This window comes from Pristiophorus japonicus, chromosome X, assembly GCF_044704955.1.
Source record: "Pristiophorus japonicus isolate sPriJap1 chromosome X, sPriJap1.hap1, whole genome shotgun sequence".
Lineage (NCBI taxonomy): Eukaryota > Metazoa > Chordata > Chondrichthyes > Pristiophoridae > Pristiophorus > Pristiophorus japonicus.
Window position 1 is genome coordinate 25,925,484 of NC_092010.1, and position 25,272 is coordinate 25,950,755.

Here is a 25,272-nt window from a genome sequence, read left to right on the forward strand (position 1 = left end):
ATCCCTTTGTCATTTTGGAGACCTCAATTAAAGGCCTTCAACCTTCTAAACTGAAGTGAATACAAGCTTAGTCTATGCAACCTGTCCTCATAATTTAATCCTTTAAGCCCCGGTATCATTCTGGTGAATCTGTGCAGCGCTCCAATACCAATATATCCTTCCTGAGGGGCAGTGCCCAGAACTGAACACAGTGTCCAGACAGGGTCTGACCAGAGCTTCGTACAACTGAAGCATCCCTTCCACTTCTTTCTATTCCAGCCCCCTCGAGATAAGGCCAACGTTCCATTAGCCTTTTTGGTTACTTTTTGTACCTGTCCATTAGCTGTTAGCGATTTGTGTACATGGGCTCCCAAACCTCTTTGCTCCTCCACAGTTGTGTCTTTTTTTTGGTGAGCATACCCGAAGTAAGCAAAGGTGCCACAGTTTTTCCGATCTGTGTTTCTTTTTAACTCATTACCACCATCTTTCACTTCTGCTAGCCACAGAGATATTTTATTTGGACAGTATACCTATAATGCTTGTCCAAAAGCATCTGTAACAGAGGAGGAAGAATAGCTCTGGTCATTTTGTGTAGTGACATGGTAAAATGCTGTTTACAATTTTGCTGCACACAGCAACCAGCATTCTTCTGTCATGGTCCTTAATGGAATCACTTTTCCTACATGACATGAAGTACAAATGTTTTGAGGTACATTTATGAATGGCACTTCAGAATGTTCAATATTACATTCAATAATTTGATAAATTCAGTGGGGGGAAAAAAAGAATCTTCTCATTGAGAAAACAATGACATCAACTCCATCAGTAAAATGCACTGATTATTTTCATCTCTGCTTATTGATTATTAATTTCTTTCAATGCACATCATCTTTGTCTTGCATATCTGATGAAGTTCATTGGAGAAGTTTTTGAACTTCAGGTGGTATAGTGGGTTGGAGCACCACTGCTGTGGCATTACAGAGTGGCAGGATTCAGGGTTACTCTAAGTTTGCAGTCTTGGCAAGATGCCAAGCTGAGGCCAGGCATCTCTGCACAGAGAAGGGGATGAAGAACATAGGAATAATCATTTGGCACCCAATTCAAGAGCAACATAGGCACACAAGCCGGGGATTAGGTTGCCTGGCCAATCTCCGCTGTCGGATATCTGTGGTGCAGGGAGATTTTAAAAAATAATTGAAATTAGAGAATAATGAAAAGTTCTGGACTTTATTTTGTTGAGCCTTGAATGTTATTAATTTGAAGTTTTGAATAATGGCATGTCACACTGGAGTGGTAAGACTCGTGTGCATGCCTGTGATTCTCCACATAGTGAATTCCCAATCTCAGTCCTGTCTGCCTGGAGAGGTGCCAAGTTAGAAGATCAGGTGGGAGGGGAAATTTGGAGGCAGTCCCCATCAGGGCTGCCCTGGGGCACCTTCTAGTGGCCAGTTATGGAGCAACAATGGATTGAAGCCTTGGATCAGGCTTGCTCCATGACCTCTCAGCCAGAGTATGGTGCGTGGTCCAGGGAGACTGAGAAAGGGGAAACTGAGAGATAATAACTATAATACAAAAAAATTATAACCAACAATTATTTGACACTTTATCCTTAACATTCTAATGGCTGTCACAATACAATTTAATAGCTGTCTAATGAGGACAAAGTGTGAAATATCCATATATTTTTGTAATTTGTCTTAAAGCTTGATTCCACTCAGCTGTGCTTTTGCCTACTATCTAGCGATATGCATTGCAAAGAGCTTGTAAAGCCCCTTTAATATGCAGGAAATGGCATAAAGATGCTGTTCTGTGACTTGCATGTGTACCGCAATCACCACGGCAGAATGTCCGCTTCCAAACAGCTTGTAAGACTGCACGCGCAGCTGTTAACTTTGCCGCTGGCCCACTTATTCACAAGTAAAGTCGGAATGACAGGGTTTAAGCTGAGCAGCAGAAGGATGTGAGCTAACTCATTTAAGAAAATAACGCCAATAATGTTTTTGTAAGATCGAATGGCAGGATCACAAATATCTGTATGGATTCCTGGATCAATCACACAAGCAGTTTTGTAACTAGCTAACAGACCTACAGTATAGTACTTGACTATACAGTTAGGCGATAGCAGCTTAAACCCTGACCTAAAATCCTTGGTGTATGGTCAAACAGTAGTTTCTCTTTAGACTGATCTTTTTCTTTCTGCATCCTGGTGCAGGTTGTCGTCAATGCCTTGGTGGGTGCCATCCCTTCCATTATGAATGTACTGCTGGTCTGTCTCATCTTCTGGCTCATTTTCAGCATAATGGGAGTGAACCTTTTTGCTGGAAAGTATTATTTCTGTTTTAATGAAACAGGAGAACATAGGTTTCTCCCCGATGAAGTAAACAACAAGACTGTTTGTGAGACTATGATAAACACGACCAGCGATGAAATTCGATGGAAGAATGTAAAGATTAACTTTGATAATGTTGGTGCTGGATATCTAGCTTTGCTGCAAGTGGTGAGTTTATTTTGTATTTTGTTACTGCTAATAGGTTTTTTTGTGTGAATATTTGTGCTCATCAACAACTTGCATTTATAGAGTGCATTTAACACAGTAAAATGTACCGTCGAGGTAAGCGAAGGTAGACCTGGGAATAGAAGACTTTCCCTTTCTGCCACCCATTGCCAGCATCAGAAAGTCCTCGGTCAGGTAATGTATGGATCAATGAAGATTGAAGTGCCCTTTACTCTGCCTCAGGACTGCTCCTCAATTACAATCTCAGAAGAGCGCAAGACGCCCATCCCAGCCTCGCACACAGCAGGGGGCTCATTGAAAATTGCAGATGCATTGCCCATGATATTCCTTCTATAATCTGAGAGTATTACAATGGAGGAAAAACTTGAGCAACCTACTTCACCAAACCGTTACTTGTTATATGGTAGCATGGAGATTTGCTTGATTTTTCTTTTGCATGAGTTGGGGGAGAGGAGCGAAAAAGGCGCAACTTTACAGAACCTTAATTTAGGGGATTAAGTGAGTTGGGTAGAGTGACCAAGCAAATTGTGCATGATCTGTGGAAGGAGTACGTTTGATGGGCTGAGTTTTGCTCACTTCTTGTAGTGCTTTGAATAACAGATACATTTAAGGGCAAACCCACCAATCTCACACTCCCAGCAGGGAGTCTTATTCAAAGGGAGCTTGAGTTGCAGAATTGTTACAATGCTGTGGCCCTATCTCCAACACGTTAAGCCAGCTTCCCACCAGGAATGCAGGATTGATGAATTTACCTTTTAATTACGTTTCTTAATAAAAAGAAACCATAGATTTCATTGAACATTAAACTAATATGGTAAACTTAACATGAGATTATTTACATTACAGTGATCTCATATATTGGCAAAATGTTAAATTCTGTAATAATCATAGTGCAAAAAAGTTGAATATGGTATATTATTGATTGGGTCTTAATTTTACTATTTCCAGGCCACCTTCAAAGGTTGGATGGATATCATGTACGCAGCTGTTGATTCACGAAGGGTAAGTGCGACAAGATGGATTGTGAATTTTCCACAGTGACAGTATTATATCCTGAGTTACCAGTATACAGCATGTACCAGATTATGTCTCTTCTCCCCTCTCCTCCATTCCAGAGGTGTATTCCTGCAAGAAAACCAGAGATGAAGCTTCCCAATGGTCTATTAGATAAAATCACTGAGCCACACAAACCAGAAGTGCTCAGGTTTGATTGTAGCTCTGTGCTGAGTCAGCAGATCTTGGTCTAGCCTCCAGTTGGGGCACCATACATCATCTTGATGTCCTGGACTAGGGAAGCATAAAATCAGCCAGGGTTTCTGCTCCTGCTTGCAATTGAATGACCTGCTGGATAAATAGTACTGTCTGTGCCAGTGAAAATCACCAAGGCGCTGAACGTCAGGGTTATTCCAGTCAAGCACACAGACTGGCCTTGAGCTCTTGGTTGGTATCGTGAAGCAGTGCTCAAGATATTTGGACCAATCAAATGGGGTGTTATAATACAATCCCCACATGATGTCCACAATTATCAGTGCGTGCACAACTTAACTCTTCAAAGAGATTTGCTGCGGAATTGCCCTTACCACCCCTGAAAGGAAGCGGAGCACACTCTCCCACCCTCCATTTCCTTTGGGGGCAGTAACCGGGGTGCTACTGGGGTGGGGAGTCAAGCGCTACGCAGATGCTCCTGAATGGTGACAGATTAGGAAAAGGGGAGGTGCAATGAGACCTGGGTGTCATGGTACATCAGTCATTGAAGGTTAGCATGCAGGTACAGCAGGCGGTTAAGAAAGCAAATGGCATGTTGGCCTTCATAGCGAGGGGATTTGAGTACAGGGGCAGGGAGGTGTTGCTACAGTTGTACAGGGCCTTGGTGAGGCCACACCTGGAGTATTGTGTACAGTTTTGGTCTCCTAACTTGAGGAAGGACATTCTTGCTATTGAGGGAGTGCAGCGAAGATTCACCAGACTGATTCCCGGGATGGTGGGACTAACCTATCAAGAAAGACTGGATCAACTGGGCTTGTATTCACTGGAGTTCAGAAGAATGAGAGGGGACCTCATAGAAACGTTTAAAATTCTGACAGGTTTAGACAGGTTAGATGCAGGAAGAATGTTCCCAATGTTGGGGAAGTCCAGAACCAGGGGTCACAGTCTGAGGATAAGGGGTAAGCCATTTAGGACCGAGATGAGGAGAAACTTCTTCACCCAGAGAGTGGTGAACCTGTGGAATTCTCTACCACAGAAAGTAGTTGAGGCCAATTCACTAAATATATTCAAAAGGGAGTTAGATGAAGTCCTTACTCCTCGGGGGATCAAGGGTTATGGCGAGAAAGCAGGAAGGGGGTACTGAAGTTTCATGTTCAGCCATGAACTCATTGAATGGCGGTGCAGGCTAGAAGGGCTGAATGGCCTGCTCCTGCACCTATTTTCTATGTTTCTATGTTTCCGCGTAGTGCTGACACGCTTCAACGGCCCTTCCCCTTCGATTAAAGGGGAAGGCCGCTGCACACTCTGCAAGGCCTCTGATGGCCATCGGGGCAACGTGCGACCGGACCGGCACCCAGGACGGAGTGCCGGGCTGCACGATGACAGCTAGGGCCACCATCATCGAGTCGTCTGACAAAAAAAAAAGATGATGGCCCGGGCCACTGGCGCCGTCCCCTTTAAGGAGCGCCCCGAGAGCGGATGCTGACCGGCTTCACAACCCGCGAAGCTGACGTTGACATCCGCTCGCACCAGCCTTGTGGCCCGTGGGGCAATTTCCCCCGCGGGGCGGTCAGGGGTCGGCGTGCACGATGATGACATCATCGCCATGGCAGCGACTCCACAAACACCCGGGCAATTTCCCGGGAGGCGGCAGCGCCCCCCTCCCCCGGGCGAAAAGTCTCCTCCGTCGGAGGCCCTAACGGGGCTATAAAAAGGGGCAATTTTGCCCCCAAAGTCTTTATACAATTTGAAATATTGGTACAATTGTGTGTGCAGTGAATGTGTTCAGTGTGATGTCCCATTGTCTTTTACCCTCCTGCCATTACTGTGACATTGGATACCAACCTATGATTGCTGAATGATTCCCTTTGAGAACGAGTAGATATGCTGGATGGCTGTGAGGTTTCTCTGAAACTCTCTTGGTCCAATATCTCACAGTGCTATGATTCTGCATCTCAATCAGCTGTGCCTGATGCTGTTTCAGCTGCTTGACCCTGCATGCTTTCTGGCACACTTAATGGGGCGGATTTTCGGGTCTTCTGCGCTCCATTTTACGCCCCGGAGCAGCGGCAATGGCGGCGGTGAGGTATTCTGGGCGGGCTGTCAGCCTCCAGCTCCCCACAGCGATCCTCGGTTTCCGGTTTAGCGGCAGCGGGGAAGAGCTGGGCCCGGTGTGCAACGCCCCCTGGTTGTGACTCTGGCACGAGTTTTGACTCCCGCCCGACACGCACACCCCGCAGTGAACGCCTGGGAAATCGGGCGGCCCAACGATACCGGCAGCGGAGAGGCAAGTAATGGACTCCTGAGGTAAGTGTGATTGTTTTTTTCTTTTAAAGTTTTTTTGCGATTTATGTTGTGGTGGCGTGGGCAGTGTTTTGGGAATGTTGTTGTGGGTTATCTTTTCGGTTTTTTTTCTGCCCAGGCGTCTCTGGGAGCACTCCCGGCCCGGCTCTTTAGCTCGGGAGTTTCCCGCCCTAACGCCCTGAGAGAGGTGTACAACGCCTCCCTTAGCGCTGCTCCCCCTGACTCGGGGCTCAGCTGCTCAAACTTACCGACTGAGGCGCAAACTGTTCCCGGGCGCTAACTTTACCGCCCCAAAATCATCAAAGCTGAAAATACAGATCTCTCGTGCAGAGGCACTTGATGGCTTTGTTATGGCATCGGCGTGAGGGCTAACTTCCTGATCCATAATGATCGTGTGCCGATGGGGTGCTCCTGCTGGAGAGCACCATCTCAGCAGGACCAACAATGTGTCTGAGTGTAGAATAGTGAACATAGATGAATATCTATAGTCAGGGGTGCAGATCCAGAGTCCCAAATGATATGTTGCTTCCCAGGTGTCGGGGTTTGAGACATCACTGAATGAATACAAACGGTTCTGGACTGCAAGGGTGAGTAGCCAGAGGTCATGATACATGTGGGAAACAATCACATAGATAGGAGTAGATTCAAGATTCTGCAAAGGGAATTCAGGGAGCTAAATTCTAGTTTAAGAAACACAAACTCCAAGGTAGCAATCTCTGGATCACTGCCAACGCTGCACACTGGAGCAGCCAGGGAGAGAAAGATTAGGATTGTCAACGTGTGGCTGGAAGGTTGCTGTGAAAGGAAAGGTTTCAGATTCCTGGGACACTGGGTCCACTTTTGGGCCAGGCATGGCTATACAGATAGGATGGGCTTCACCTAAACTGGAGATGCACCCGTATCCTTGCGGAAAGCGTAAGTCATAGGCGGTCCCTCGAAACGAGGATGACTTGCTTCCACGCCAAGAGAAAGGATGAGTTCACAGGTGTTTCGAAAGAAGATCCCGAACTACATCCTGAAGGGTGGAAGATGCCTGTGCGTGGATTTTTTTAACGTGGAGTGACCGTTGCACACCAGCCACCACACGGGCTTGACAGAGCTAGGTCTCGGTCCAGTGGCAAGGGTTGACCAAGACGACTGGAGACCAGCTCTGCTGCACGGACCCAGTGCGCGCACATATCGCAGTGTGGGCTGGGCCCGTGCTGTCCCTGGGCCCCGGCCCCAAACTCACGCCTCCCCTGGGCCCCGATCACATCTCTCCAGTCTCTCACCGCTCCTTCGCCCCGATCACATCGCTCCTGCTGCATCTGCCCATGCTCCAATCACCGACCTGGACCTTGCTGACGTCACTCTTCGCCGTCATTGCCCTCCTGCACCAGCTCACGCTGAACCTTGCCGTGGCCTTCACGCTGCTCCCTGTCCGCTGCTCGCCACTCCTTTTATTACCCCGACCTGCCGCTGAAAAGCGTAAATGGAACAGTCGGCAAAGATTCAAACTAGTTAGGAGGACGGGAGGGGAAAATCCACACAGTCGATCAAAAAGTGTAAGAAAAGGCCCATCAGGATATATGACAAGTTACCAAGATGCATTAGGCATAAGAAATAAAACAAATGAGTTGGAAGCACAAATTCAGCTTAAAGGGTATGATGGAGTAGCCATTAGAGAGACCTGGCTGGGTATGATTGGGAGCTAAATGTTTCAGGCTATAGAATCTTTGGAAAGGACTGGGAAATTGGAAAAGGAAGGGGATTAGCAATATTGATAAAAGATACAATTACAGCAGTAGAAAGTAAGGTATTCATTCAGTAAGGGTGACCAGGAGGTGGAAATACTATGGGGAGACTTGAGGAACAACAAAGAATACAAGACTCGGGGAGGAGTTGTCCACAGACCTTCTGATAGTAGTGATGTAGTGGTGAGATGTATAAGTACAGAGATCCGGGTAGCAAAAATAATGTGGTTATAATGGGAGATTTTAATTTTCACACAGAATGAGAGACGCAGAATAGCTCAAGTAGTAATAGAGAGAATGTATTTGGGACAGTTTTCTGGGAAATGGCCCATAATTTGGGGCAGTGACACCGCAAAGTAATTTGCTGCTGGCCCAGCTTCCCCCAAAGATCTTGCAATCTCTGTGGCGAGAAGTTTGCCTTTTCCGACGTGCAGTTGAAACCAGCGTAGTTTAGTGGGAATCCCATAGCTGCTGTGACATTGACAAGCTGTCTAAGCAACCAATCACAATGCAGAATTCTCACAGAGCAGTGAACGACTAATCGCAACTTCAGGATTTCCATGTTGGGATGCGCACGTGCTACATCCTGAAGTTGTGGTCAGTTGCAAAGGGGTAATAACAGCAAACGCTGTTTGTTCGCTGTATGGCCTGGTAATATGCTTTCGAACTGACCAGGGCACAGGCTATACTAAATTTAATAATGAGTAACAAATCAAGATTAGTTAATAATCTGACGGTGAGGGAACATCTTGCAAATACAGTAGTTACCATATGATTGAATTTGTTATTAGGTTTGAGAGGACGCAGCAAGAGTCACAAACTGAGGCTTTAAACTTAAGGCAAACTTTGGAGGGATGAGAAATTAATTGACTGCGATGTAATTATTCTCTGTGAAATACTGCAGATGACACTGGAACTGTAACACGCACTATCCCAGACAACCTTTCACCCATAACTGCACAGATCTGGGCGGTGAACTCTTCTACAATTGCAGCATGTGTTCCAATAGACAAGTAACTTGTGCAGACAGCAATCTCCATTCATAGCAAGCCCTGTGAGTTTTGAATTTTCAGGTGCTAAACCGGGACCAGACTTCCACTGCGCGGGTAGCCAACTTTCTGCAGATATTGGCCTGAAAATTGCGCTGAGAGGATTCCTGTGGGCAAATGCCTCCGACCGAATGTTTTTTCCGAAAGTACCTAGTGGTCCCGGAGGAACGTAGACTTGCGGTCCGAGGCCCAGATGCGCAGCTCAGCGTATGGGCCCACGCATCCCAGGAACATAAGCGCAACCTGGGATCACGTAGGCCTGGACCACCAATCACAATGTAATATTCTCATTGATAATGGGAGTTCCGTTTGTATGAGCTCCCATTACTATCAAAGAGAATACCCCCAAAAATACAGAAACACAACACAATAAATTAAAAAAAACACCCCACATATTTAAAATTAATTGAAATTGAAATGTAATTAAATGATTTCGAAAAAAAAATTACTTTTTTGAAATTTTTAAAAATATGTTTTAATAGGGTTAAAAATAAACTTACCTTAATGGACAGGGTTTTTAATATCAACATTAGTGATGCAATTTAATGTTTATATTTTAAAACTCTTATGCTGGCAAAAGTTAGCTGTATGCCTGCTTTTACCAGGCGTAAGAGTTTGAAGGACATTTGCTGGGCAAGAGTGGGGCAAATAGCTCAATCTCCGCCCGCGACTGTCCTTCTCCCGGGGATGCACGCGCTCTGTCATTGCAAAAGCCGCTTCTCGGCGCAGGCACGTCACGCCCCGAGAACCGGCATTTGCGAAGCCTCTTCGGGCCGCAGTTTTCGGGCAAACATTTACTTTACTTAAGCCATCCACTGTGACTTGTCCTGTGTTTCCTCCTTCAGATGGCTAACTAGATTCTCTGTATGTACCTGTACTGGTTCTTGGATGAAGCAGTACTTGTGGCATGTGACGCAATAAAGTGTGGGCTTGCTCCGAGGCACTGGCTGCTTATGCACCATTTCCGTGGAGGGAAAAGTGTCAGGACTATTGCTCAATGAACCAAATTGCAGCAGCACTATCATTGAATGCCATTCTCCATATGTTGCTCACGTTGAGTGTGTGCCTGCATGAATATTATTCAGTGGGAAAACATTACACAATGTGAACACTGTGGTACTCGCCACATATTCAGGGGCATTCCCAAACATCAATGTCTTCCATGTTCTCCCTGCCGATGATTTCTAATGTGGCCCCCTTGAAACTATCAAAAAGCGTTGTCGTCTCTCTCAACAGGCCAGCGCATATTTATTAAAGGTGATTGCATGCTATCTTGTTCTGCAAGTTGGACAGTATTCATACATTGAAAATACATTGAGCACTGAAAATTAAACAAGGCAATGTAATCTGAGTGACATATTGGATGTTTAAAGGAAATTGGCATCACCTTGCTTGGTTCACTTACAAGCCTTGATTGTACTGGTTTTCTCGCGAGTAACCTTCACAATTGCATCTTTGCTGTACTAATTCATCGCATTCAAATCAATGATTCATTCTCTTAGTTATCTCATGACACCACTTGACTTGTTAACTTCCCCACAATGTATTTTTTCAGGGACAAGCAGTTTCAGGAGATGATCTTGTCAGGATTGAGTTACTTTAATTTCCATTTATGGCAAATGCATGTCATTGCACATTAATATTAATTGCTTAACTTTGTGGATTTCTTCAGGTCTGGCATCGTTTGGACACCCTTCCAGGTCCGGCAAATTTGTAACACAGCATTCACCCTCTCCGATATTTCCTGTCGTGCCTGATGAAGCAGCCACTCCTGGGGGCAGGAACGCCCCTCCGTCCTGACAGTCTCTCAATCACCCCCACCAGATTCTCAAGTGTTTGGTCATCAAAATACCAATTTCTTTGTCTCCTACACTATATTTCCCCTTCCAAATTGCTTTCCCAACAGCTGTATTCTGTTGACAGGTTTAACTGGTTGGTTCATGCTGCAAGCAGGTGCTGGGTAGCATTACTGCAGAGGACAGATCTTCTATCTCCCCGCAGGCATGTTTACCAAAGTGAGCGATGTCCGTGTTGGACACCTTTCACATAAGCAGACATCATTTCCCCTGAGATCCAGAAGCTGCAGCCTTTCAGGTTTCTGCCTCTTCAAGAACTTGTACCCTTCGGACTCTCACGATCAGAGTTCACCCTGCAGCCTCACTCCAAAGGAAAGAAATATCAACACTCCACACAAGTGAATTACAGGCTCCAAATTGAGTTTCTTAAGTTTATTCACAGCAATATTAATAAGTATAAGCACATACAAAACAGCACAATTCTGTGCAATGAATGACGAGCTACTAACTCACAGACCTTTGATGATGCACTCTGCAGTAAATGTTATGTAAGGGGAGAAATTCAATTTGCACTGTTTTCCGGTTAAACAGTCGAGCCAATTGGGTGTCTCAACGGTGGTCAATGGCTGGTACCTGCACAATTCCGGACAGCCCGCAGGTAGCTTCTGAGGGTGGGGGGGGGGGGGGCAGAATAAAGGCTGGCGGACCTGCGCCAGCAGTGGCCCACAATATTTTTGTGGAGCCAGGAACAACACTCCCGCTCCTCCTGGCTCCACAGAAATGAAACTATTAAAGTTTTCCCCCCGCTTATCGAGCAACTTCCAGCGGTCCCTTTCAGAACCTGTGGTTACGCTGTTCTCAAGCTCTTCCCATTTGCAGGTTTAATAAGGGTCCTACAACATGCGTTAAGACCCCGATATGAATTTGCAGGACACCAAACGCCTGTTTCAGGTGGGCACCCTGCACACCTAGAGGTCGCTTGCTTCCAATTTTGCAGCTGGCACACTTTCGGGAAAGATCGGGAGCAGGAGATCATGACCTGAAATTGGTCCCCCCCCCCCAATGTTGAATAATGTCACTGAACTATTTCACTTTGATTTGTCCAAAGATCACAGTGAGTTTGATGTGGACAGAAAAATGCAAATCTGTCTTGCAATGTGTTGTTTGCTCATCTGCCTCTCTGTCGATATGTTTTGAAGTAAATTGAGCACAGGATAGATATTGTTTAGAGCTCAGAAATGTGCTACTCGATTCACACAGCAAACTAGTCTAAAGGTAAGAACAAAGCGTATTTGCAGCAATCCAGATAGGCTGGCATCTGTCAACCATCGGAATGCTTCTAGATATTTTTAAGTTAAATGGGGTAAGTGAAATATGTGCATGTACGAGGCTAGTTCTTCTCCAATCTAAAAGTACTCTGTGACGAGACCAGCTAACCTACCACAGCCTCACTATCTCCTCTGGCCTCCCACATCCCCTATATTGTTCAAGCCGCCGCTGTGAACTTTGAAGGTGTAAAAACTTTTATCGCCAGTCATCAGCTAATTACCGGCATCAATACTATTGTGCTGTAGACTATTAATGATGATTTCTTATCATTCTAGGTTGAAGAACAACCATTCTACGAGGACAACATCTACATGTACATATATTTTGTAATCTTCATCATCTTTGGATCTTTCTTCACATTAAACCTGTTCATTGGTGTCATCATTGACAATTTCAATCAACAAAAGAAAAAGATAAGTTTTCTTCTCTTTGTATGAGGAAAAAAAGAAGTTACGATAATGGTTTCCCACTATCTTTTTAGCAAACTCTTCGAGACAAGTCATCCATTTGGATTCCAATGTCCAAATATCACATTTTCAATATATGGAAAATTTAATGGAGTAATTATGTCCTTCAATGTCTTCAGAATTCTTTCTAATTATGATATTAGAATATTTAATAAATGTATACACTAGTGATAACAGATGGCAAAACATCAGTGCCGCACTGAACTTCGCTATTTTTTCTCTGTTAGCACCAAGTCCCAGTGCTGGAAATACTCTGGCTACAATAGTATAGGTGAAACCGGCAGTCCCACTGAGCTGGACAACTGAGGAGTGGCGTTGGAGGGGGTGACGTGGTCGACCTTATCAAAGGTTGCAGATAGTTTGAGAAGGATGAGGAGGGATGGTGCATCACAGTCACAGAGAGTGTCATTTGTGACTTTGATTGGGACTGTTTCAGTGTTGTGGAGAGATTCAAGTAGGAGTAGAAAAGATGGGCATGGATTTAGGGACAACAATACATTTAAGGATATAGGAGAGGAAACAAAAGTTGGAGATGGTCAGGAGTTTGCAACGACAGGGGGACACGGGTTGATTTTCTGAGGAGGTGGTTAACAACAGCAGTTTTCAGAGGGGGACAGTACCTGAGGAGAGGGAACCAGTTACAATGTCAGCTAGCATGGGGGCCAAGAGATGAATTGAGATGGTCAGCAGTCCAATAGTTTCGCACCACTTACTGTCTAAGCTCTCAGCTGAATAATACCACTTAGATAAGAGGCTAACCATCATCTGTGCAACTGTACCCCAGCAAAGAGTCTTGACTTAGGGAGGGAGGGAAGAAAACAAGTGAAAATATGTATACAGTAGAATTCCTAAGGTTGTAACCAGTTTCTCTTTGTTCTCTTTACTTTGGAGGTCAGGATATCTTTATGACTGAAGAACAAAAGAAATATTACAATGCAATGAAAAAACTGGGGTCCAAGAAGCCACAGAAGCCCATTCCAAGGCCACTGGTAAGCAATGCACGAGAACTGAGAGTGCAGCAAATAATTTAGACTACAGATGGAATCAGTCAGAAATGCGCTGGAGTTTTTGGTTTTAACTCATTTAGCAATTGGTTACCAGCTACTTCTGTGACCAATGGAAACAAGACCTCAGACAATTGCCACAGATATCTTGGCTATCCAACCTGTAAACGTTAATAATATTCCAGATAAAATCCCTGTGACTTTAATAGTGAACGTTGTGTGTAAATTCAAGAACGAGACGCTCTTGTTTTAACGCTCTGGCTCTTTAAATTACTGAAGAAAAAGTAGTCTTTTGGCTGTATTCTAATATCCCTCCTAGTTGGCTCAGTCATTGCTCCTTCAGTTCTCATGGTTGGTTCTGTGTAAACAGTACAGGTAAGTGCTCAGCCTGTACACCAGATGGCTCTGTTTCAGGAATCCAGATCTAAACTTGCTTCAACGAAGCAATTCACATTGTTACAGAGCTGGACGAGTGCATTCGATTATGAGGCATTTCGCTGAGTCCCACCTTTATTTTTCTATACCCAGCTCCTAGGAAATGTTGGGTCGGCCTGAGTATTAATCACACTCCCTCTATATGAAGGTGTGAAGCAGATTTTCATATTCTTAATAAATCAAAGACATTTTTGCGAGATGGCAGGGTGCTTTACTTCAAACGCACAGGATGGAATATACTCTTTTTTTTTTTCCTGTGTTTTGTTTGTTACAGAACATAATCCAGGGTGGAGTCTACGACTTTGTCACTCAACAGGTCTTCGACATCACCATCATGATCCTCATCTGCCTCAACATGGTAACAATGATGGTGGAAACAGACGATCAAAGCAAAGAGAGTGAACTCATTCTGTACTGGATCAACTTCATCTTTATCATTTTCTTCACCTGTGAATGCGTGCTCAAACTCTTTGCACTGAGGCATTATTATTTCACAATTGGGTGGAATATATTTGACTTTGTGGTTGTGATCCTTTCCATTGTGGGTGAGTAATAATATTTAAAGAGCATTGTTAAGTTTAAAAAATGAAGAGCCTATGTTTGTCCAACAGTGCTCTCAGTGTACTCAACAGTAGAGTAAAGGCTAAAACATTTGCTTTATACCAGTGATCTATTGATTAGATGGGAAACTATGCTTGGCAAGGGAGAAGGTCAATACAGGACCAAAGGGTATCAAGAATTTACAATACTCAGCACCCCTGTCACCAGAATCTGGTAACATGTCAAATTTTGCAAGGATAGTGTTCTGTGATGAGTTTTCACAATGTTCTTTCAGCTTTGATCTCTAGGTTTGGATCCAGGCCCGATAAATAGGTGAAAGTCTCCTACTTAAAATGTGTTTTATCAACTCAGATAACCCAACATTACATTGGCACTGTCTCAGGGAGGGCATAAGGACAGCTGACATAGGAAATGGGGGGAAATGTCATAATATTGCAGTAGTGTGTTTGTCTGAGGCTGGGGTTAAGATGCATTGTTGGGACAGAGCAGTAGGAGCCTTATACTGAACTTGGCCCATGCTGTATGGTATGTAGGGGTGCTTGTTGCTGACTTTGATAGAGAAAAGCATTTAATTGTCTTTTACTGACATGCTTCGTCTTGATAACCACAATAAACAAATCACTACAGCATAGAAACTTTTTTTTAAAGTGGAACTTTGGGGGCAATTTCAGCCTAACCCGCCTGTCAGGAAGCTGACGAGATCGGATGCAACCCTGGTGTTACACCTTGCCCGATTTTACACTTAGTTGAAGTCGAGGGGAGGGTGATATTGGGCAGGCTGTAAAACCGGTGTTCCACCCGATCCTGTGGGTATCCCGCCCATCGAGTTAGGTTAAAATGACCCCCTTTGTGTCTGAGATGAACATTGTGTTTTCTATTGGTACTTGTCTGTGATAGGAGTGTTCCAGGTGGGATGTGAACTTGAAAGAGTAATGTGCAGAACACAGATACAGGTGCTTATTGGCATCGCTTTAGCAGTCAGGAGATCGAGCCCAACCCAGAAACCACGCAATCTGTTGCCGATATAGTGAGAGAATTTTTGGTAGCTGCTTCAGTCTTTGGATTGTATCATCTTACTTTCCCAACTGAAAGACCATGGCACGGAGGTTCAATAACAACAAAAGGGCTAAAACTAGGCTCAGATATCTCTTTCCTCCTTCATCCTTCGTTTGACCTTCAGTATCATGAGTAAGGTAGTTCTGCACCCCCACCACAATTTTCTTCCCTTCTCTCCTTACGGAAGTGACACATGCTGGGCTACAGTTCCACAGATGTTGGCTGTCTTATAGTACCTTACCCAAGTGGCCATTCTTTATACGTGAGCCGAGACAATGAGTTTTGGCAGACTATCCAATGTGGGCAGTTTTAAATGCCCTCATTTACTTAGATTCGACAGGCATAAAGGGTGACAACAAGGATACTTGCTTTAGTAAACCAGAACAGTTTATGAAACACACACACAGCATGCATTATACAAACCTGTACAGTAATGACTTGATTGGAACACAGGCTTTACTTCCCGTACAACCAAGGACGACGGAGCACGCTGACGTGGGATGCTCGGCTGGTCACTCTCTCTTCTGTCTTCCTCGAAGTCGTCTTCTCCGTAGTCTTCAGGGTCTCAGAATGATCTTTTTTATACCTTTCTTCAATGCGCAATCGTCACATTCCCTGATCTTAATCTCACTGATGGCTGTCTGGAGCTCAGCATGTTCAGTTTATGATTGAATTATCATGTTCCAATCTCGTGATCTGGTCTTATCTCCTCTGGCCCTTGTGATTGTGTCCTGCAGATAGAAAGCATTGACTAGTGAACACAATTACAATCGTCAACTACGTAAGGCCATTAACAAGACTGGCCTTGTGGATCTTTGTGTCCTACAGACAGAAGGCATTGACTAGCTTTTTTTTTCAAAAAATATACTTTATTCATATAAAATTTTTACAATACATTGGAAAATAGTTCAGTGCCTTGCAGTCAGCAATTCCATACAATTCGTTTGGATGCTGACAGCAGTTCCATACAATGCACTAGCGTGCATTTCATTTCAATGTACAGTTTAGTACAATCCTTAAATCACGTTACATGTAATTCTGTGCAAATAAGGGTATTACATGGAGCAGATGGGAACAGGTTTACATTAGATTCCAGGATACATTTCAGTACCAATCACCAATCACGTTACATGTAGCACTATGCAGATGAAAGCAGTACACAGAACGGATGAGAATACATTTACATTTCTTTACCAGTTACTAAACAGTGCAGAGACTTTCAATTATACATGGCACAACCCAGGTGTTTTTCAGTACATGGTGCTCTATGTATACAAGCAGATTAACAAGTACAGCCCGAGGGGGGTCTGATTCCATCCCCTGGGTTTACCGTGGCGGAAGGGCCTTAAACTGTGTCTCTTCCCCACCGTGCCTTTGCGGCGACTGCACCAATCTTTAGTGCATCCCTCAGTACGAACTCCTGGACCTTGGATTGCGCCAGTCTGCACACTCGGCCGTGGATATCTCCTTGCTCTGGAAGACCAGCATGTTTCGGGAAGACCACAGTGCGTCTTTCACCGAGTTGATGGCTCTCCAGCAGCAGATGATGTCTGTCTCGGTGTGTGTCCCTGGGAACAGTCCGCAGAGCACAGAGTCCTGCGTTACGGAGCTGCTTGGGATGAACCTCGACAGCAACCACTGCATCTCCATCCAGACCTGCCTTGCAAAGGGGTAATCCCGAAGGAGATGGATGATAGTGCCGTCCATACCACAGCCAACTCGGGGGCAGAGTGCCGTGTCTCTGAAACCCCGGCTGTGCATGAAGGATCTGACGGATAGGGCCCTTCTCACCGCCAACCAAGCTACGTCTTGGTGCTTGTGTGAAAGCTCTGGCGATGAGACGTTCTGCCAAACGAGTTCAACAGTCTGCTCGGGGAACCATCCGACAGGATCCATTATCTCCTTCTTTTGTAGGGCATCCAGGACCTTGCATGGCGACCACTGCTTTATGGCCTTGTGGTCAAAGGTATTTTTCTTGAAAAACTTTTCCACGAAGGACAGGTGCTGAGGCATGGTCCAACTGGTTGGAGCGTTCCACGGCAGCCTGGCCAGACCCATCCTTCGCAACACCGGCGACAGATAGAATCTCAGAAGGCATTGACTAGCGAACACGATTCGAATCATTGATTCAGTAAAGCCATTAACAAGACTGGCCGTGGTGATCGTGGGTTCAGTGGAACCAATCACCCTTTATACTAATTATGGGCAGCGGCGAGGGTCCATCAAGGGCAAGCCCGAACCACTCCTCGCTCAATATCCGTGCATGCATTTTCTAGTAGAAGTCACTGGGCAACAATCAGGAGTTGGAACTCTGACTTTATTTTTCCCTCCCTAGCCCAAGGACGGCCTTAATGCCAGTGAGCACAGACCTTCCCAGTCTGTGCAGTTCAGTATCTTACAGCAAGGTTTTTCATTAATCCACAGAAAAAAACTGTGAATATCATCGGAACTTTGCGTTTGTGTTCCAGGATATAACCCAATCCAAATCACTTCCACACTGGAAAATTACACCGATGCCGTCCAGCATATGCAGCATATGGAACAAATGAAAAGCTATGCAGAACAAATATAGAAAGAAAACATTTTAGACTTTTATCAAGCCTTGGGGATTAGGCTGCATCACATTGTAAAACAGAAAATACTAGCGCAAAGATTACATTCAACCCCCCCCCTTCATCTTCATGCAAAAATGTACTTAGCAACAGAGATAGGTGCTTCTTTGGGCTAAACATCGACTGAAGATTATAAATGTTTGACTGCATATTAACCACCACCAGCAGTAGCGCAATACTCCCTCCCAAAGCCATCTCCAAACCTGTAACATTTATTGAGGTTTACAGTTCGATCTGCAGTTAATAAAATGTGACATTTCATCATTAAGTTAATGATATGAAGTCAGGAAATTAATAAACAGTAGCTAACTGTCTTGCAAGATATTTCTGCACAACCTGATATAATTTCCTTAGTTATTTACAGTACCATGTTTCATCTGTGGCAGATGAATTGCTTTAAAGCAGAGACATTAACAAAATCTCTTCTATTTCCTTAGGAATGTTCCTGGCTGATTTAATTGAGAAATACTTTGTGTCACCGACCCTTTTCAGAGTAATTCGATTGGCTCGAATTGGTCGTATTTTGCGTCTGATCAAAGGAGCCAAAGGAATCCGAACGCTATTATTTGCCTTAATGATGTCTTTGCCTGCCTTGTTCAACATTGGGCTTCTGTTGTTCCTGGTCATGTTCATCTTTTCCATATTTGGAATGTCTAATTTTGCATACGTCAAGAAAGAAGATGGTATCGATGATATGTTTAACTTTGAAACATTTGGCAACAGCATGATCTGCTTGTTCCAGGTCACTACATCTGCCGGTTGGGATGGTTTACTCTTGCCAATCTTAAACAGACCACCAGATTGTGACCTTGAAAAGGAGAACCCAGGCACTTCTGTTAAAGGGGACTGCGGCAACCCATCTGTGGGAATATTTTTCTTTGTCAGTTATATCATCATATCATTTTTGATTGTTGTGAACATGTACATTGCCATCATTCTGGAGAACTTCAGCGTGGCTACAGAGGAGAGCGCTGAACCACTGAGTGAGGATGACTTTGAGACGTTCTACGAGATCTGGGAGAAGTTTGACCCTGATGCCACACAATTCATTGAATATAACAAGTTGTCCGACTTTGCTGATACCTTGGAAGCACCTCTTAGAGTTCCTAAACCCAACCACATTGAACTCATTTCCATGGACCTGCCCATGGTGAGTGGAGATAGGATTCACTGTTTGGATATCTTGTTCGCATTCACCAAGCGTGTACTTGGTGAGAGTGGAGAAATGGATGTTCTCCGGCAACAGATGGAGGAGAGATTTGTGGCGTCTAATCCCTCCAAGGTATCCTACGAGCCAATCACTACCACTCTTCGACGCAAACACGAGGAAGTTTGTGCCATCATTATTCAGCGGGCTTATAGGGCACATTTGGCAAGGCGAAAAATCTCCACCAAAGGAAGACTTCTGTATTCTAAGCCAGGAGGTCATGCAAATGAGAATGGCAACACCAATCAAGAGAAAAAGGAAGGAACTCCCTCCACTGCATCACTGCCATCGTACGACAGTGTAACTAAACCCGAGAAACAAGAGAAGGATCGAAAAGGCAATGATAAAGGCAGAAACAACCAAAAAGACATCAGGGAATCTAAGTTGTGAAAAAAATTCCATTTGCAAGCAAATGTTGTTTACAGACTTAAAAAAAAGTATATAGATATATATATATATATATATATATGTATCAATGCAGAACAGTGACCCAATTTCTAGAACAAAAAGAACTCTCATCTAGAGATCTATACCAAACATAATCTGCTTACAATATAAAGTTGTTGCCTAGACGGCAGTGACCTTCCCCTGTCATGACACTAGGACCCTGTACAGCAAAGGGGATTCTATAAACTCCAACAGGTGGTTACTGCATCTACAGTACTTCAGCAGTCACTGCAACAAAGGACAAACAAAATGGCTGCTAGGATCAGTACATTGCCAAGGGGGTCAGACAGACAGATTTTATTTTCTCATTTTATTTCACTCTTTCAGACAACAATACCAAGGTTTGTTTGACCATGCAAAATTCTGGTTGCCTCCTTTCATTATCTGTTCCGCAAGTGTAACATTTAGCCCATGTTATTATTTTTATTCACGGTTTCTTTCTTATATCTGCATATTTTTCTACATGGGCTCCATGTTGTTGGGGGATAAGGGGAGGTAAGTGGGGGGTTTTTTCGGACTGAGGGGGACTTGCTCAGGCCGATTCCAAAAAAAATGTGCTCGTTCAATGCATAGAAATGATTTGCATGATAGCATGCTGTGATCAGAAATCATGCATGTAGAGTCATAGACCACAGACACAAGTACTTTGTCCACCCAGTGGTTTCGTTTGATGGCTGAGGCGTTCCACTGTAAAACATACACTATATTGGGGGACAGCCTAATATCATGCCCTTCACAAGTATTTACAAACTCTTTAATGAATCATTCATCCAACCTCAGTAGAAGTAAAAAAGGGGGGTTGTGTGTATGTTTAATAGCTAATGTTCTGAACATACAACCATTGTTGCACATAAATTGCTGCTCTGTATCCTCCTTAAAGGGGAAAATTAAAATACAAGAATGGCTTGTTGTATTTAAATTTCAATGTAAACCAAAACTAGGGCTTTAAAGATCGTTCATTTGTATCTTGCAGTATTGATTAATCACCTTCATATTGCAGAGTAGACATTTTATACGGAGGTAAGGAATGCTGTGTACATGGCAATTTATCTCTGTGGTGCAATTTTTGGGTACTGGATAATAGGGTATACGCAGCACCAAGATGTGTATTAATCCAAGTTGATACAGTTTTTGAATTTCCAATATCCTTTAAAAAGAAAATGAACATTTACACCTTCATCAGTGATGGTTTGCAGTTGGCACTTTGATGCATGTTTTTCTTGCTTCTGTAGTCACATATAATGTTTTTTCTCTAATAATCACATTTGTTTAAGAAAAAGAATAATAAAAAAAGAAATAAATAGAAATAGCACGACAGGTCACAGTGCTGAGTGCAAGTGGCAGGCCGTGCAGCTTCATTTCATTTCATTTACAGTCATCCTGCGACAGATGACAACCGAATGAGGAGTCACGTTTTTTCCCCTCGTTAGCTTCCCCAATTAGAATATGATGTATAAAACAAAAAAAAAAAGTCATACATATATGTACAGGCTATGTTGTAAGCAGCACAAACAAATGCTGAAAGGTGTGGTTGGAATTTTTAAGAGAATATTATAAATATTGTAATATATCATTTTATTTTATCGGCATGCATTTTTTGTAAATACAACAAAAAAAAATTACAAAATTAAATCGAATGGCTTCAGGCTGATGCCATTGTCACAATTGTTATTTTGGATCCATGGATACTTTTTCATTTGTTAACCACCCAATTCTAGAAGCAGAATGGCAAATTGTAAAGATGACAAATTTTTAAAAAAAACCCACTGTTCTCTGGTTCTCTGTGCAATAAATCCATTTAAGACCAAATCTGTTCAGAATTAGATTTTTCGCGCTAATTTGCAGAGATCAGAAACTGGCAAAGGAAAGAGTAGGCGGCAAAATAAATAGTGCAATTAGAAAGCAGCAGCATATCGTGGATGCATTTTGTTTTCATTTTTGTTTTGCAGCAAGATCCTTGATGTTGTCTAACGTCAATTCCGGGGCTCATGGGCTCACAGTAATTGCCTGTCCTTACCTAAACTGCTCTGAATGGAATCAATAGAATGGTGTCATAAGAGCAAAGAATCAAGACACATCCCGGTTTTCATTTTCTGCCACACAGATGTGAACTGTAATTTTAAAATCTTAGTAGTAAACTTGACTAGTAATGTGTTAGTGAAATGCATGGTGGATGATGGATGCTATTACCCAAACAATGGTGGTTAAAGCTACATTATTAACACAGTCTAACGAATAAATATTACACTTTTTACTCTACCAGGTTGAGGCTGTCTTGGTGTGGATTTGTGTGTTCAGTTCTTTTTTACGGGGTCCTGTTTCAAAGGGGTACTGTCTTCAACGAAACATGTTTTTGCTCGGCGCAAACCCCCCCACCAAAAGGTGTCATCGCACATTGCAAATGTGAGCTGCTTGTGGCAAAAATGGTGCACTGCTCTTGTGCCCATTCCCGCCCCCCACTCCCACCCCACTTTCCTGCAATGAAGACAGTGCCCCTTCGCAGCTCCAGACCCCATTGTGCATCACTGATTACAATTAGTACCTGTCGAGCCTTAAGGTTTGATGTACCCCTTCCAATGCCTAAAGCATTAAAAGGGAGTTGACGGATTTTATCCTGTCTGTTTTCGGGACAGCATACAGAATATGCCGTTGTGAAATTATTGACACAATCTTAGATGGAGAAAACAAAGTATATGTTGTGTTAGATCCACCTTCACAAATGTACATGAGATTGCAGTTAAGCCTAAAGAAGGATTCTGGCTGAGAAACATTATATAAAAAAAAACAAATACACAGCCCTGAATACTGCAGTGGGTTGACTTACTGCTGTGCCAGCATTTGAATGATGAGATGGAAGTCTCTTCTCTGCTGGTTATAAATGTCCTGAGTGAAATGAGTTTGGGGGTAGTCTCCTGGTTGTTATGATCCAATAACACAAAACTGGCCATCATTCAGGACTAATTGACACATTCATTGCCAATCTCAGCCAGAGAGAGCACATGATTTGCTCGCTGCAACAGGAGGTGCTCTTCTGAACCAGAAAGTAGGGCTTACTATTGGGACAGAGCAAAGGGAGCTTAGCTCTGCATCTGGCTGTGCTACAACAGAAGTGCTTGATGTTGACACCGAGTGACAAAAGTGAAAAACTCTTCCGCTCTTCACTATTGGCGTCCTTTGCTCCACTCCCATAAAAGATGAGTTTTGCTAACCTTCACACTTCAAATTATCCTGTGCCAAAAATGCTGCTATGAAAGCAAAGGACTCCTAGTCAGCAGTAGAAAATTAACCTCAAAAATAAATACACAAAGGGTGATTCTACAATTCCCACTGCCAGCAAGGAGCTGCACTTGCAGGGATTACGGGATGGAGATAGGTCTATAATATTGTAGCCTCAAGTTTTCCTGCAAGCATGACGCCCAGCTGGGAATGAGAGATTATGAAGTCACTCCTACACACCCATAACTTAATGACAACATGAACTCAAAGTGTACATTGATCTATTTTATGTTCACGCATTCAGCTCTGCTTCATGGTAACATGATCATTGGTCTGTTAAATACCATAACTGATACTTCTGTGTGTCAGCTTGACTCAGTTGGGAGTCAGAAGGCTATAGCCCTTCGTTCCAGGATTTGGACTCGATACCTAGGCTGACACTCTAGTGTGGTACTGAGAGTGCGCTGCATTATCGAAGGCACCAACTATTGGATGAGATGTAAACTGAGGACCCATATACCTATTTAGCTTATGGCACTATTTGAAGAAGAGCAGGGAGTTTTCCTGATGTCCTAGCCAGTACTCCTCCCTCAACCAAAAACAGACTAAGTAGTTTGTCACTTCATTGCTGCTTGTAGGATCTTGCTAAGCGCAAAATGGCTGCTGAATTTCCTACATCGCAATTCAAAGTCATTCAATGTGTGTGGTGTTTTGAGGTATGATAAGGTGCTATATAAATGCAAGTCTTTCTTTGTCCCATTCAGTATTGCCTCAATATATCCCATAATGTTACGTTGCATTTCAGACAGATGTTCTGAAACACAGCCAGTTTCTTCACGTCTAAAGCTGCTCCAAATCAGCCAGCATCTATGGGCTTTTTGATGCTGTTTAATCTACTGAGAAATCTTCACAATATGCCCCATTTTTTTTCTTTCTTGTGTTATTTGGCAGCACATTCTCCTCTGTGTCAGAAATTTGTGGGTTTAATCCCCATTCCAGGATTACAGCACATAATTTAGGCTGCTATTGCAATGCAATACTGAGAGTGCGATCCCGTGGTACTATTCAAAGAAGAACCGGGCTTCTCTGTGTCGTAGCCAACATTCCTTCCTCCACTGACAATAACAAAGATCACTCATCTGTGCTGTTTGTTGGATCTTGCTGTGCGCAAACTGCTGCTGCCGTTGCCTGCATAATCACTGCACTTGATAGTAATTCATTTGTATGTGAAGCCCTTTGAGATGTTTCTGAGAAATGCGATCAGGTGCTTTATAAATGCAAGTCCTTTTTTCCCCATTATTGCGTAAATATAATCCCATAATGTACGGCGGGAATGCTGCATTGTGAGAGGCGTCATTCTTTGGATGAGATGTTAAACCAAAGTCCCCTCTACTTGTTCTACTGGTTCAAGTGGGCATGATGGTACCATGGTACTAGTCAAAGAAAAGCAAGACATTCTCTTTCAAGAAATTTTCAAGAAACCAATAATACCCCAAACAGATTAACGGGTTATTTATCATTGGCGGCGATGGGATCCTCCTGTGCGCAAAATCGCTGCTGCATTTGCCTACATTGCAGCCACTGCATTTCAAAGTCATTCATTGCTTGTGAAGCACTTTATTTTCTGAGAGATGTGATAAGGTGTTGCAAAAATGCAAGTCTTTCATTTCTCCCATTCATTACTGCCTAAATATATATTTCATATTACACTGCATTTCACACCCAGGTTCTGGGACAGAGCCAGATTCTACACTTTTAATATTGGTGAAGTCAGCAGCTATTTATACTGACTTTTTGATGGTGTTTAACCACCTGAGGAAACTTAGCAGTGTGCCCCATTTGTTTTCCTAAAAATGCTGTTGTGATACTTGGCAGCACTGTTGTCTCTGTGTCAGAAGATTGTTCAAGCAGTCCAGGACTTGAGCATAAAACCTAGGATAACACTCCAGTGGCGTACTGAGATAACATTGCATTATCAGAGGTCCCGTCTTTTGGACGAGACAGGAAACCGAGGGCCTCGCTGCCTTTTTCAATCAGCTGCTCATTCATCACCTTGCTGTTTGTGGGATCTTGCTATGCAAAAAAATGGCGGCTGCAATTGCCTGCATAACAACAGTCACCGCACTTCAAAGTAATTTGTTGCACATGAAGTAGTTTGAGACATTTGGGAGATGTGAAAGGTGCTTTAAAAAAATGCAAGTCTTACTTTTCTCTTGGATTGCAACTCTTTAAGCATAAGATTAATTTGAGGGCAATTTTTAAAGGGACCTTCTGACACTACGATTTTATGCCTCAACGATGGATTAATACTCCTGATGGCTGGGTTTGCTGATAAATTATGGTGCAGGATAAGAAA

General features: G+C 43.5%; 1 protein-coding gene across 1 annotated transcript in view; it reads left to right on the plus strand.

Moving 5' to 3' along the window:
• LOC139240932 (sodium channel protein type 8 subunit alpha-like) overlaps nucleotides 1–19,643 on the plus strand; it is a 291,960-nt gene extending 272,317 nt beyond the window's left edge. Inside the window, exons 21-26 of the mRNA XM_070869475.1 lie at nucleotides 2,192–2,476; nucleotides 3,443–3,496; nucleotides 12,187–12,324; nucleotides 13,263–13,367; nucleotides 14,092–14,362; nucleotides 18,484–19,643. Coding sequence (XP_070725576.1) covers nucleotides 2,192–2,476; nucleotides 3,443–3,496; nucleotides 12,187–12,324; nucleotides 13,263–13,367; nucleotides 14,092–14,362; nucleotides 18,484–19,643 — 2,013 coding nt within the window. The remainder of the gene's footprint in view (nucleotides 1–2,191; nucleotides 2,477–3,442; nucleotides 3,497–12,186; nucleotides 12,325–13,262; nucleotides 13,368–14,091; nucleotides 14,363–18,483) is intronic.
• The last annotated feature ends 5,629 nt before the right edge of the window (nucleotides 19,644–25,272 follow it).